Consider the following 14,388-nt stretch of genomic DNA (forward strand, 5'->3'; position numbering starts at 1 on the left):
TCATAAGGCTTATCGAAGAAAGAAGTATTAGAAGGCAATAGAGGAGTTGAAAGCAGAAGCATTACATTTCTTCTGGGGCACAGAATGTGTGGGTGCCAACAGGTTTCCCTGAGGAAGAACACTGGCCACTCTAAAAAACCTGAAGGAGTGCTGGAATGATAAGCTGGAACATGGTGAGCCAAAGGATAAAGATACTGAACGGCCAGAAAAATGAAACAAATTAAACAATAAGACACTAGTCAGAGCTCCTTACCCACAGAGACAGCTGAGCTGGATAAGGGGGAGCTCTTGGACCCCAGACTGATGGCTGAGAGGCCAGCATGGGACTGATCCAGACCCCTTGAACGTGGGGGTCAGTGAGGAGGTCTAGGCAATCTATGGGGCCTCGGGTATTTATCCCTGGCATACAAATGGACTTTGGATACCCATCCCACATTGAGGGATGCTCTCCCTGCCCTGGATGAAATGAGAGACTCTGGATATCCCCCATGGGGGGCATCACCCTCCTTGGGAAGTTGAGAGGGGATTGGGGGGCGCTTGGGGATTTGGTGGCGGTGTGGGGTAGGAGGGGAGGGAGAAGGAGCTGGGATTGACATGTGAAGCAAGTTTGTTTCTAATTTAAATAAATAAATAAATAAATAAATAAATAAATAAATAAATAAAAGATTTTGGGCCATTTTTCTAAGATCAGAGGAAGCCATGAAAGGTTTTACTGGAGGAAGAAGGCAAATAGGACAATTCAGGGCTATTAACATAATTCATAAGACTGAGTGGTTATAGCAGAGAGTAAGCGAAGTCAGTAGGTTTAAGAAACCGACAATAAGGACCAGAATTATCCTGTCAACCATTCCTCTAAAAAACTGTAAGACTTAGTGACTGGATTAGAGAGTTGACGGAGAGATAGGTGGCAAGATTGATGTTTGGATTGCTGCCGTTGGGTAGATGATTAATACTTTTACCAAAACAAGAAACATGATGGAGGAGAGATTGGAAAGTTTAGGTTCGCACTAAATGGGGTGCCTTTGAGACACAGGTATAGACAAATATTCAGTAGTAGTAGATGGACAGGGAAGCAGATATATGCATGTGCTTTAAATTAACAGAAGTGGTTATAACTGTAAATACATATTTGCAAATCTTCCGCATATTGATTGTAACAAGTCACACTGCACATGAAATCACCTATGGGGGAGGGGGAAAGAGAGAGGGAGGGAAGGAGGTAGGCAGACAGACAGACAAACAGAAAAACAGGCAGAGATCCAAAACAGGAGCAAGAACATAGGGGACTGAAACTGCAGCTCGAGGAACTCCAAAATTCTGATGCTGTTCAGAAGGGTCAGCAGTTGAGACAGAGAAGAGCACAGTGGATGGAAACTTGACCTGGACAGAAGAGAGAAGAAGAGTTGCCAGAAGGGAGTGGTTGCCAGCTTGTATGGCTGAGACATTAAGAAGAGGGAGATTGAGAATGTCCTTTTAGGTTTTGTGGCATCAAGATCCTTGTGACCTTAGCAAGCACATCTCAGCCAAGGATCAAAATGTAGAAACCTGACTGTGGTGAGCTGAGAAGTGAAAGCAGAGAAAGAAATGTACACAAGAGTATACAGTAGAGGTCCTGGCTGCCAACTTGACTATAACTGGAATGAACCAGATATGGAGGGCACTCATGCCTTTGATCTGCATCTTGAAGCTGGAGGACACATACCTTTAATCCAGATCTTTAATCTGGGCGACACCTCCTGTTGGAAGCCTATATAAGGACAGTGGAAGAAGGAAAGGTGTCTTTCACCTGCTTTCCCTCACCTCCTTTAGCCCATCCATTCTTTCTTTGAGAGCCCACGAGACCAGCTGAGACTCCCAGCCTCATGGGACTGAGCAGTTCCTAGATTCTTGGAGTTTCCTTTCATTACTAGCCATTGCTGGACTGAAGCCTGTAATTCATTCCAGTAAATAAATTCCCATATATATATGAATGAGAGGGGGACAGAGAAATTAATCCCATAAGTTCTGTGACTCTAGAGAACCCTAACTAATACTGATAGAGAAGAGTAGCGGGATGTCCAACAGGTTCAAGGAATTCCTGTTTGTCAATTAGTTGTTTTCATTGACAATTTTTTTCCAAATGAAAAGAAAGCAGATTTAGACATTGATCCACATGTTCAGTAGAAAAAGACAATTAAAAACACAAAAGTTAGCGGTGATGAGAATGTCAGTGGTGGGTGGTGTGACTAACTTGTGGAAGGCAGAGCCTGGGTTTGATCCCCAGAACATTATGCATGTATGTATATGTTTAAGTGGTATGCTATACTTAATATACAAACACACGGGGTGGGGGCAGAGAAGGATGAATGAAAGGGTAAAATCACTAAGAAGGCAGAGACTGGAGCATAGAGGCGTTAGCTAACAGGGAGAAGGAGTCAGGGGTGGTTGGTTCTCTCTGTGTGTATCTCCGTTCATTTCTCTCTATGTCTCTGTCTATATGCTTTCTCTTTCATCTTTTTGGTTGTTAGAGATACTTGATTCTCTTGCTTCCATCTCAAAAGTGCTGGGATTACAGCTCTAGGGTGTCTATGTTCTTTTTAATTAAAATACAAAATCAGCTACTGAGACAAGGGAGGAAAGCACCTGTAACCTCAAGATACTAGAGACACAATGGGAACTGCTTGGATTTCATGGGCATGAACTAGTGAATTAAGAAATACTCTGTCATTACTATACACAGTCTGACAATATAGGGAAACTTGATCCCAGAAGGTATGCTCACCATAGAAACCTACACCTTCATCTTAGCAAGAGTTCACTGTACTTTTAGAAGTCTTAACCTATGATAGACGATAATACATATAAAGCACAGGTGAAACTCATTTGGGGTGGTTTTCTTTCTGTTTAGGATGTTGTTTTCAAAATATAGTAAGCTTCCATCAATCCAAGAAAAGTCAAACATCTGCCTTGTCAAAATGCCAATATGGATACAGGAGGTGGCCCACAGACAGAGTTTCACCATGCATGTGAGAATCCTGGTTTTCTCTCTGTTCCCCGCTGCTTAGCACTGTGTTACAAATTTACCATGTAGATATCTGACTTATTGAACAGCTACAAAAATCACTGAGCACTGAGAAAATGCCATATAAATAATTTCTGTCTGATAAAAATGGTTCTTATCAGAAAAAACAATATTTGCATGTAAAAGAATGCTTCCAAGGGTCTTAAAAATAGTTTGTTCTTTTAAATGAGTTAAACATACCAGCAGAAAACTTGTTGACATTGCTCACTCTCTTAGCAGAGATAAATGTCTGTCCTGGTCCAGTTGGAATTCTTTTAATTTCAAAAATGTGGCATTAGAAAGAATCTTCACTATCTCAAACATATATACACATATATGATATATTTGCAACCATATAAATATATATATATAAATATATCATATTCTACACAGATTTATTAGATAGTGATATGCATATATTTATCTATGTATATAATTTATAATCATGAATATATAATTTATGTATATGTCATATACACAAATATGTTCATATAAGTTTATTAATACTTAAATATACTATATGTATTGTATGGGTGAATTGTTATGCACTTTATACTATATATACATGCATATATTTACATGGCTACAAATATATTACAGAAACCCTTAATCCTGCTTATGGCAGGTGGCAGAAAATGTGTAATGGGTGTAGGGGATTATTTACCGGTGACACTTCATTTCAGGCAAACCATGGTCCAGTAAGCACATTAGCAAATTGAATAGAAGTAACCAAGACCCCCACTATCTTGGCATGTCGCTATTGAACATGCCCCTTTTTATCAGAGATCATCCATTCTCTCTCAACAGGATTTGAAACAGTCTTTGCTAGTGTTGTTATAAATTGCTCATTAATCAAAATGGATTTATTGAGTACCCATACTGGGCAAAGCCTGCACTAAGTGATTCAAAAAAACAGGTTGCTTAGTTACCACAAGATGGAAAAATCCCCCTGCGAAGGATAAAATTATATGAAAGGCAGAAAATAAAGCATCTTCTTTGATGGCATCTGACTATTTCATAAGGGCTTTTTAGAGCCATTACAGCCATTTTCTTTTAAAGCTACCTCATTCATTAATTCCTTTTTGCTGTTGTTGCTCATTTATATGGTTGAGTCACAACTGTCAAAATATACCATCCTCTGCTTGTGGGGAAACAGATAATTTAATAGTGGTAGAACAAATGGGAATCTTAGCAATCCTTACTTTAGGAACCCAGTATTATTATTCTTACTACATATGAAATCCGTAGTCATTCAGACACTAGTAAGGTGTTTCTTAGAGAAAAACTCATTTTATTGGTCAGATCATATATTCTGGTTGAATATAGATAAACTACTAATTCACTTTTGTATTAAAATTAAGCTAGTAGCTATAGTAAAACGTTTTACTCCTCTGGTTAATAAATACAGAACGGTGACTAGTATTCTTATTTAACTGTTATTTTCAGAAGAGGTATACTTTACCTATGAATGGCATTGACAGTTACCAGGAAAAAATTTCTTAGCCTCTCAGACAAGCAAGCCATGCAGGATTTGGCCTGTGCAGAACATACATGCTAATGCATTAAATATGTGTGCTCAGTTATTAATCTCTGTATTAGACTCATAGGGATAATGTAATATAGCAAAAATGCATGGCTTACACAATAAAATTTTCCTTTTTTAATTTTTTTTTACTTCCATCAGCTAGGAGTCTCAGAACGAGGCATCGGCAGGACAGATCCTGTGAGACCCGTGAGAACGCTGTGCTCAGACCTCTTTGCTTGGCTTGTAGAGGGCTGTCTTCTTCTTCTGTCACCTCATATTGCCTTTCCCCTTTCTAGGAAAACACCAGCTGTATGGGTTTCCAACAGGCATGTCCAGTCCTTTGACATTGCAATAGCACATTGTTGTCACCTACAAACTGATGCTAGGGAACCACACAATCCAGTTACTCTCCTGAAAAACTAAACAACACAGCTCCTAATGTTTTGTGTAAGTTTGCAATTTTGTTCATGTTCACACTCATAGCTGTCTTATACTGCATGTGGTCATATGTTGGACATGCCTGGTAAGGCCTATTTAATTACTTTTTTTACTTGTATGAAGATGTTATCTCCAAATGCTGCATTTAAAATCACACCTAAGGTACTAGGAGCTTGGATGCGAACTCCCCCACCCCAGGACAGGGTTTCTCTGTGGCTTTGGAGGCTGTCCTGGAACTAGCTCTTGTAGACCAGGCTGGTCTCAAACTCACAGAGATCCTGCCTCTGACTCCCGAGTGTTGGGATTAAAGGTGTGTGCCACCACTGCCTGGAAGATGCGAACTTTTAAAGCTCGTTTGGGGTGAAGGATGAACAATTCAATTTCTATATGTTCCTTTAAAGATCTAATCATCCTTTTCCATGACTCCTGCCTCTTCCCATTCCAAGGTCCCACAAAGAAAGCCTCCAGCAGTTACTGTGCGGAGGACTAACCCTCATTTTGTATAAACCTACACCGCGCTATTCCACAGAATCAGCCTAAGCCACAGCATGCACTCCCGGAGAAACGGTTCCCTAATGCCCTAGCTACTTACTTCCAAAATATCAGTCTCTGAAGGGAGAAGGAATGAGCTTTACTCCTACACACCTCTTAGTATCCTTCCCACTGCTCCCCCCTCACTAGCATCACTATGGCTGGCCACAGCTGTTTCTTGATAAGATGGGTACTGTTTAAGTGGCCCTTCCATTGTTGAAATTAACACTATGACCAAAATCAATTTAGGGAGTAAAGAGATTATTTCACCATACACTTTCAGGTCATAATCCAACACTGAGGGAATTCGGGGCAGGAAGTCAGGGGAAGAGCTGAAGCAGAAACCATGGAGGAATGATGCTAGCTGGCTCACTTTCTGGCTCCTGCTTAGCTAGTTTTATTATACAGAGTAGGTGGTCTTATGGTTAGTACCTGGGCATAATTATGCTTAGGGCTGGGCCTGCCTGCATCAATTAATAATGAAGAGAGCCCCCATACACATGTTTGCAGGCCAATCTGAGGTAGGCAGTTCTTCAATGGAAGAGCTAAATATTTTTCCTGCTTCCAACCTCACCATGGACAACCCAAACCCATTTTGTTTCAACCTAAAACAAAAACTTAATGTTGGCATGGTCTCCTTTCTTTCTTATTATTCAGTCTACCTTAGAAGTGTCCTACACTCTAAGAAGTTAGTCTCTGAATGGATTTTGTTCTTCCATGCCCATGGATTTCTACACACACTCTCCCTTGGTTACAGAGCCATACACCTCCTCCCATCCATCCACCTAACCCTTCCTTAGATGAGGTGAGATCAGGCAGCATCTGTTGGGAAGAAATTATCACTCACACCCCTCTTCTCCTACAATCCAGGAGGATGTGGTCTTGCTTCTTGTGCTTACTAACCTTCAAATTTTCTAATTTTTAGGACTTGCACCTTAACTGTGTTCTTTGGCAACACTAACACAATGCCCGGAACTGCAACATCAGAGGTACTCGGTGCATGTTTATTGCATGGGCAAGTGGGAGTCCTCCCCGTTCAGTTTGGTATCCATCTGCATTAGGACTTGTCTCCATACCTGCAAGTTCTATCATTGCTGTCACTGAGGAAACACATCAGTAACTCCAAGAGAGGTCAGCCGCTCCCCCAAGTTCACCAGCTCACTAAGCTGTTCACAAAAGAACAGCGGAAAAGCTAAACATAAGCCATACAGAACTTATAGCAGTGAAAGACTTGGAAAAGATAGGAACCAGGAAACCTAGAGATACAGGTTAGTTGAATGAATAGAATGTAGCAGCAATAGAGTGTAGGGGGTTGCAAACAACTTCCTAATCTAGCCAATAAAGACACAGCTATGTGGATGCAGTCTCTTCAGCAGTGGTGTTTATAGAGAGCTATTCTTTGGGAGTCCCTGCCAGGAATCTGTATTCATTTTTATTACTATGATTACAAAAACCACCTAATTTCCATTTTAATTCTAGACTCCTCACTGGTAGATTTCATAAACACAGCCCAAAGTGCAGAGCATGAATCTTATGAATTCAGCTGGTTCAACTGGTCAAGCTAATTTCTATACTAAACCTAAGAGCCAGAGACAATAGGGCGAATCATATATCTGTGCAAATTAAATCTAGCTCCACTTAGAAAAAATAAGAACAAAACAACAGCAATTCAGATAGTTGTAGGAATTTGTGTTTTCTAAAAGCAGCTGTATGAATAACTAACTTCTTATGCTGTTGTGAAGCTAGCACTCTTTTGCCAAGGGTCACAGAAAAAAAATTCCCTCCACTTAAATTGGGGCAGGGTCTTGACTACAGAAATGATGTCTCACAGGTCAGAGCTAAGCCATAAAAAGGAGTATAGCTTCTGCTGAATTTTCTGGGGTGTATTCTTGGAATAACATTAACATATACCCAATACATACCATGAACAATCCAAGTAGACCATGGTAGGTATGGAAAATAGGATGTTTGTTTTTTATTTATTTTAAATTGCCCAGACTGACTCGAAGTTCCCAATGTTGCCAAAGAACGCCACAAATTCACAGTAATCCTCCTGTCCTAGCCTCCTAAATATTAGGATTATAAGTTTGAGCCAGCAAAACTGATGTGAAGGAGAGGGTCCCCCTTGAAGTAAGTACAAGACTCACACAGATTATTACTCTGGAGGGGCAAGCAGGCATGGGTGGGTTTGCAAAGGCAGTGGCTGAAGCAAGCCAGCATTAGCAGGATTGTGTGTTTGTTTGTTGTTTTGTTTTTTGCATGTATGGGTTTTTAAGTGGAAAAAGGGGGGGAGTCTGTCTAGGGTGAGTTGGCAAATCCTGATTGGAAGTATTAGTCAAATAATGAATTTTGATAGTTGGACCTTGGTGTTTTATTTCGGGAATGAGTCAGTGATGAAATAAGGGAATGGACTTTGGTGGCTAGCTTTGGGAATGTAATCTAACAGTTTCTAGCAAAGAGGGGGAGGGTAAAAGGCAAAACCTGTTGGTGCCGTGTCTGCCCTGCTTGGGCCTATGTTTGCCGTGCTCTGACCCAACAGAGCCTTCACCTGACCTTGTACACAGATTCTATTACAGTTTTTAGTCAAGATGTCCTGGCATAATTACTTGTAAGAGCAAGCAAGAAAGTCCTGCAGAGCCATCCCAGCACTGCAGGTTTATAAGAAAAATAAATGAGTATATGTTATTGTTTTAAGGCGGTCTTAAGGTTGGCATGTTGTATGGCATCCAATAAGCAGAAGAGATGCTGGCAGTTGGAAATGCAGTATTCTAAAACTTGTGGCTTTAACTTTGTGACTTGTCAGCAGGCACAAGCCGGGGAACCTAAAAACAAGTGACAATGAAAGACTAAAATCTCAAGTGGAGAAGCTGCGGAGACCTAGGGAGCTATTCCAAGCAGAAACTATGACTAGAAGATGGGAAAGCAGCCCTGATTTCCCTGACGTGTTTTCCATTAGGGATAGTTACTTATCGGGGACAAAAATGCAAGCGTCGCTCACTCGCACACATAAAGAACAAGCAGAAGCACAGTGAGAAGTCAGCTTCCCACAAGCTAGGAAGAGCACCCTCACCAGGAGCCCGGTGCTGCTGATATCCCAGATTCCCAGAGTGCTAAATGGTAACACAAGAGAAGTGCGGGAATTTCCACTGGGGGTGGGCAGAGATACTGATCTTCAGAATCCAGCCCGTACTTCACCAGGAGAAACAGGGCATCCGCAGATCGTAAATGATTCCCCCCGCCAAGCCTAAGCTCCCAGTTTAAGTACAACTTGCCAGATATAGAATTAAGCTCCACCTTCTCAGAATCCTTGGTGTCAGTGGTTCTCCATGGACTAAAGATGGCGCACACAGCTAGGGCACTGAGCATGCACAGTGCCCTGGGTTCAACTCCTACCATGGAACAAATAAATAAATAAAGGTGTCTTTCCAAATTCCCTACGTGAGCTGACACAATGAAGTAGAAAGGTGATCCTTGCACAACGAACCCAGCTAGACTCACAGATTCCGGAGCAAAATAAATTACTGTTATCAGTATAAGCTTAGTGGCCTTTAAACAGCAACAGACACACAAAATTACTGTTATCAATAAAAGCTTAGTGGCTTTTAAATAGCAATAGACACACAACACAGGTATTCTCTCTTCATAAATTGTACCTTACACTTCCAGGATGCTCTTTCATGTTGCTTCCAAAGGACTCTAAGAAATACTATGTCTTCACATATTATACAATCCAACAAATTTTACCATTATCAACCTCCTCGCATATATCAGGGCGGGGCTACTTGGGACACCTTTTCTTAAATATGTTAATTCCAGAACCCTGCAACTTTGAGCAGACATGTAAGAAGTTCTTGGTAGATGTACTCCATGTTGTATATGCTTCTGTTTCATCTTTCTTCTTCTTCACGCAGTGTTCTGACACTTTTCTTCTTGCACTGTTTCCCATTCACTTGCACTTTCTTCAGCTGAATGGAATGTCTCGTAACATCCATCCATTCATTCACATGGCATATCTGTTTCCAGTTCTAGAAGTGTACTTTATCATCTCAAGTATCCTATGGTGGATTTCTCCAAATCTCTTTGCCTGAAGTTACTTCAGCATTGTGTCTTTGTGTAGTCACGGTATACTCTACATCTGACAGTTACAACATGTGAAGTCTTTTCAGGTGTGTATAATTTTCCTTACTTCTGTTTGTTTGGGGCTCCTTTCTGCTTTTGGGGGACTCCTTTCTCTTCAGGTTTAGTTACTTTAAACTGCTAATTTCAATAGGAAAATATGTGCTTGGGATTATTTGGAGCCTAAAGAGAAGAGAGTATTCTATTCTCCTTCCTCAAGGTCATAATTGTCTCTGGCTGATCACTGAGGGTATCACTTTAATGTAAATTCCATTTTCAGAAGTTCTATGTGAGACAAATTTGGGTTGCTAACCTGTATAGTTGCTAGCTTACAGTATGAATTTCTCAGGAATCTTCCCCCTTGTTTTGTTCACAACAAATCAAGACTTTGAAGTCTTTGGGTGGAGGGTATGAGACACCATTATTGGTGATTACACCAATGGTGTAACCCTTGGAATCTGAGACCATAGAGAACAGTGTTTTCAGTGGAATCCTCACACTGGGCGTCCCGGAGTTCTTTCTATATCTGAATTCCCTGCTTTAAGCCCCACTTCTCAACAGTAGGTTTGACAGGTTCCTGAGGACAGATGTAGCGTTGCTGCTGTACTGACTTCTAATACACGCCAAGTGACAGAAGGAGATCCAAAGTTAGAGTGATCCAGTCCATATAATTTTTCATGAGTTTTTTTGGTGCTGTTAAGGAGTTTTCCTTCCTCATATTTTGATACAGAATCCCTTGTTTGTAGCAGAAAGCTGACCAGAGCCTAATCAGTCTTGGTACCTGGGGACATCTCTCTTTTATCCTAAAGTCCTTAGCTTCCAAAATACGTCCGTTACATCAAGGAACCTATTAGATTTTGATGGATAACTAAGAAGCCACCCTTCCAGGCTTGCACTCCTCCCCTACTATCACTCTTGACACCTCCCTATGCCTGTGTCCTAGTTAAAGCTCCCTGACAGTTTTGCACATTTGTCTATATTTTCCTACCTCATCGAGTCACTCTCCTTGAGTCCACCATGTCCCTTGTTACCTCTCTTATAAAAAAGTTATGGTTTTCTCTCACTTCTAAACATGCTATGAGCGCTGGTTTTATTCTCTCTGATGGTATGTCAATCACTCAATAGTCCACCTTCATTCACAGTCTATGCTCATATGATCATTTGCTATCCTTACATCTTTTATGATTGTCAGTGTCACATGAGGACTAACTGACTTCTGTATTTCTTAACACCCAATTCTTTGTCCACAACTCCTACTTCCCCTCATCCCCTGACATATGTATCACCATAGCACACAATCAAGAACACAAGTTGCACCAATAATGCTCAGAGCCCAGGTCCATCCTGATTAACACACTCCTGTGAAGCTACCTAATGTGTCAGGGCCCCCACTTCCTCAGTTTAAAGTGATGGAACATCTCACAGCATCCTAAGAGCTATATGAGGTAATATGCATAAAGCACTTAGATCACATAATAAGTACCTTGTAATTTTACCTTCTTTTATTACTATGTTTACACTTTATTCAAAAAAACATCTTCCTTCTGTATGGTTATGATTCACAAGGTACCACCTCCTCAGCACCGCTTCAGGTTTATTTGCTCATTTCTAAGAAATGTTCTAGCCTATTATCTATGATGGATTTTCTGGGTTTACCTCAACCTCTCTCTAACTCTTCCTTTCATTGTGCCCAACACACACCAAGTACTTAGGCCTAAACCAAGAGCCTTGCACATACTAAACAATCACTCTAAAACTGAATTATCCCCAGTCCAATTTGCCATATTAGACAGAAATAAGCTCACTTGGAAATGTAATAGAATTTCTCAATAATAATAACCACAATGAAAAAAGTAATCGGCATACTGTCCTCCATCACTAGGCAAGGAACATCTGCATTTACTAAGACTATCACATTGCCAACATCTTCCCATTCTGTTCTTGCTTTGAGGGTTTCATCTTCAGTACCTCCCTCCATAAGAAAATACGTTGAACCTTTAAACTAGACCAAGTTATAAAATATAAGGTTAAATTAGCAACTAAATATATTTGGTAAGTTAGAAACAACTAGAATGACAAAGGGTCTATATAAAGACTCCTGTTACCAAAGCATTACATCTCACCAAGTGTCCTAAAGATTAAAATGAATCCAAGTGGCTTCATCAAGGCAGGGCCATCTCCATGAAGAGCCCTTAATCATTAGGAGATCTCCCATCAAAACCCACAGCTTACCTGTGCTCATTTGAAATGTAAAACTGATCACTGGAACTACCCTGGGCACTTTCATGTTGATAATATATATGAAATAAAAATATTAATGATACATCTTTACTTTTGTGAGTATGCAAATTGAATTGGTCAATTGTGAATAGGAAATATTACCAGTTCTCGGAGAAGGTGCCCTTGCGATTTCTAGGGAGCAAGGTTTCTTTGTAACAGCTGTGTCCATGAGATCACAAAGAAAGTTCTCGTTTTCTGAAGGAAATGTATCTAGAGAGGCAGATGGTACGATTTCCATGGTGTAATTCCTCTTCTTTGGATAAGACTCCTGAAAAGGAGAAGCAATAAAAAGCTTTTTAATAAAAATATAGCCTTGTCTGAGTTATAAAAATCAGAAAAGGTAGTTGGGTCCATCAGATGTTATCAAACTGGCTAAGAGCTGATGCTCTGTTTGTTTAAAAAGGTCCTGTAATCATGTGTTACCACTGATAGTTTTAAAGAGTTCTTTTCATTTGGTTAGCCTGAGTTTCCATTACTCACTAACAGTCTTGATCTTACTCTCTTATGTAGATCTACTTCCTAGCCACAGAGGAAACAGCTTCAATCAACAATCACCTGCCAGACTCTGCTCTTTGCCTGCCTCCTAGAGATAGTCATATAACCAACCTTTGGCTGCTTAGATACAAGCAGAATTCTCTGGAAGGCTTCAGAAGGAATAGTTTTCCCAGAGAAGATTGTGAGGAGGTTTCTCCCCGTAGGTTCCTCTCGGGAGGGGAAGACTTTACTTTTAACTATAATGCAAACTCAAGAATAAAAATGATAAAAAACCCAGAAGTTGCAACATTAAGATAAAAGTGCCTGGTACCCTTATGAAATAATTGAGTTGCTTGAATAGACCTAGAACCAGTTTATTCAGGCTTTGTAAGTAAATATTAGCATCCTTATAGTTTATGTCACTGGTATTTGAGTTTTCTTTCAGAATTATAAGTATCCCATCCAACACTCTGATATTTTTCTTTGTAAATACTGGTAATTATATAACTAATGCAGTTTGGCCAACAATTTATAAGGTTAGGATATAATTTAGATCCAGATTTTATATTACTAATTCTTCAATATATTCTAAAAACAGTTATTAATTATTGTACATCTTAATTTCTTATAAATGATGAATTAATGGTTACCAATAATTATTGGACTTTCCGTGTGTGTGTGTGTGAGAGAGAGAGAGAGAGAGAGAGAGAGAGAGAAAAAGAGACAGAGAGACAGAGAGACAGAGAGAGAGAGAGAGAGAGAGAGAGAGAGAGAGAGAGAGAGAGAGAGAGAGAGAGAGAGAGAGAGAGAGAGAATATATTAAGCAATAGAAGCTAAGCATTAGAGATCTTTTTCTTAAGAGACAGTGCTTGCTCTCAGGGAGTTCATAGTCTACTTGAGAAGACAAATTACCTGCACTATGGATTTCAGAATGAACCGCATTTTATTTTTTTCTATTTGTTACCTTATAAAGTACACTTCACAACTGAGAAACAAATAACAAGAAAATAAACTCATTTTCAGAAAATCTTCCAAGATATATTCCAGGGTTGATTCAGATTTTGTATGAGCGCCTACTTTCTCTATAATGATATTTACAGTAAGTGGAATTCAAGGTCAGGGTAATTGCTTTCAGACCACACCAGACCCTCACACATCAAAGAGTCAATTATGTTCACTCCACTCTATTGAAAGCAGGAAATTGGGAGTAATTTATTTTTAACAACAAAGGGTGACAAAGTAGAAAGCATCCAGAGGAAGCAATCAGGAGGGCATTTGCTTTAAAACCCATGTCAGAGAATAAATGATGAAAGGAGTCCCAGTGTTCTATCCAGAGAAGCCGTACAGCTACATAATGCTTTCCCCAGCATATCTGAAAGGCTCTCCCTCAAGTGCAGTCTCACAAAGTGGAGGGGAAAGCAAAGCTCTTCAACGGCAAAAAAACAGAAGAAAAAAAGACTAATGTTTATGAGACTAGAAGAGGAAATTAGGGTCAATACCCAAAATAATTTTTATGAATTAAAAGTATCATTTTCCTTATAAAATGTACATATACTGATAAAACAAACTAACAAATGGGACCAGAAAGCCACAGAATAGAGTTCCTGTCACTGGAAGCCTCCAGCTAGTTATCTGTTTGTTGGTAAGATTACACATGAGGCATATTTCATGGCTATACCAGACTCTGTGCACTGCTCCGGGTACTTTGTCATCTACACCACCCTGTGTCCAGAACCTGTGGCAGATCCTGCCACTCAGCAGGAGAAGAATAAGCGCTGCGTATCAGCTGGACGGTCTCTTGCCCTTTAAGCAGACACGCTACTGTCATGTAAACGAATTTACCTTTTTGTCAGTTTGTTATTTCTTACTTCCTTGCCCTTCAGAACTGAGAAACTACAGCATATGTCAATCCTGGCTATGCATGAAGTGATGTTTTGAGCTAGAGGCCAACAGCCTGGATACCACAATGAAAGATAACAGAATG

General features: G+C 40.1%; 1 protein-coding gene across 12 annotated transcripts in view; it reads right to left on the reverse strand.

Annotated features, from left to right (window-relative positions):
• Positions 1–14,388, reverse strand: part of Anks1b (ankyrin repeat and sterile alpha motif domain containing 1B) — a 1,010,332-nt gene that overhangs the window by 642,435 nt on the left and 353,509 nt on the right. For all 12 annotated transcript variants that reach the window (XM_040755084.1, XM_040755082.1, XM_040755081.1 and 9 more), the window contains exon 10: positions 12,033–12,198. In XM_040755084.1, coding sequence (XP_040611018.1) covers positions 12,033–12,198 — 166 coding nt within the window. The remainder of the gene's footprint in view (positions 1–12,032; positions 12,199–14,388) is intronic.

The sequence above is a fragment of the Mesocricetus auratus genome, unplaced genomic scaffold (assembly GCF_017639785.1).
Source record: "Mesocricetus auratus isolate SY011 unplaced genomic scaffold, BCM_Maur_2.0 Super-Scaffold_100011, whole genome shotgun sequence".
Lineage (NCBI taxonomy): Eukaryota > Metazoa > Chordata > Mammalia > Rodentia > Cricetidae > Mesocricetus > Mesocricetus auratus.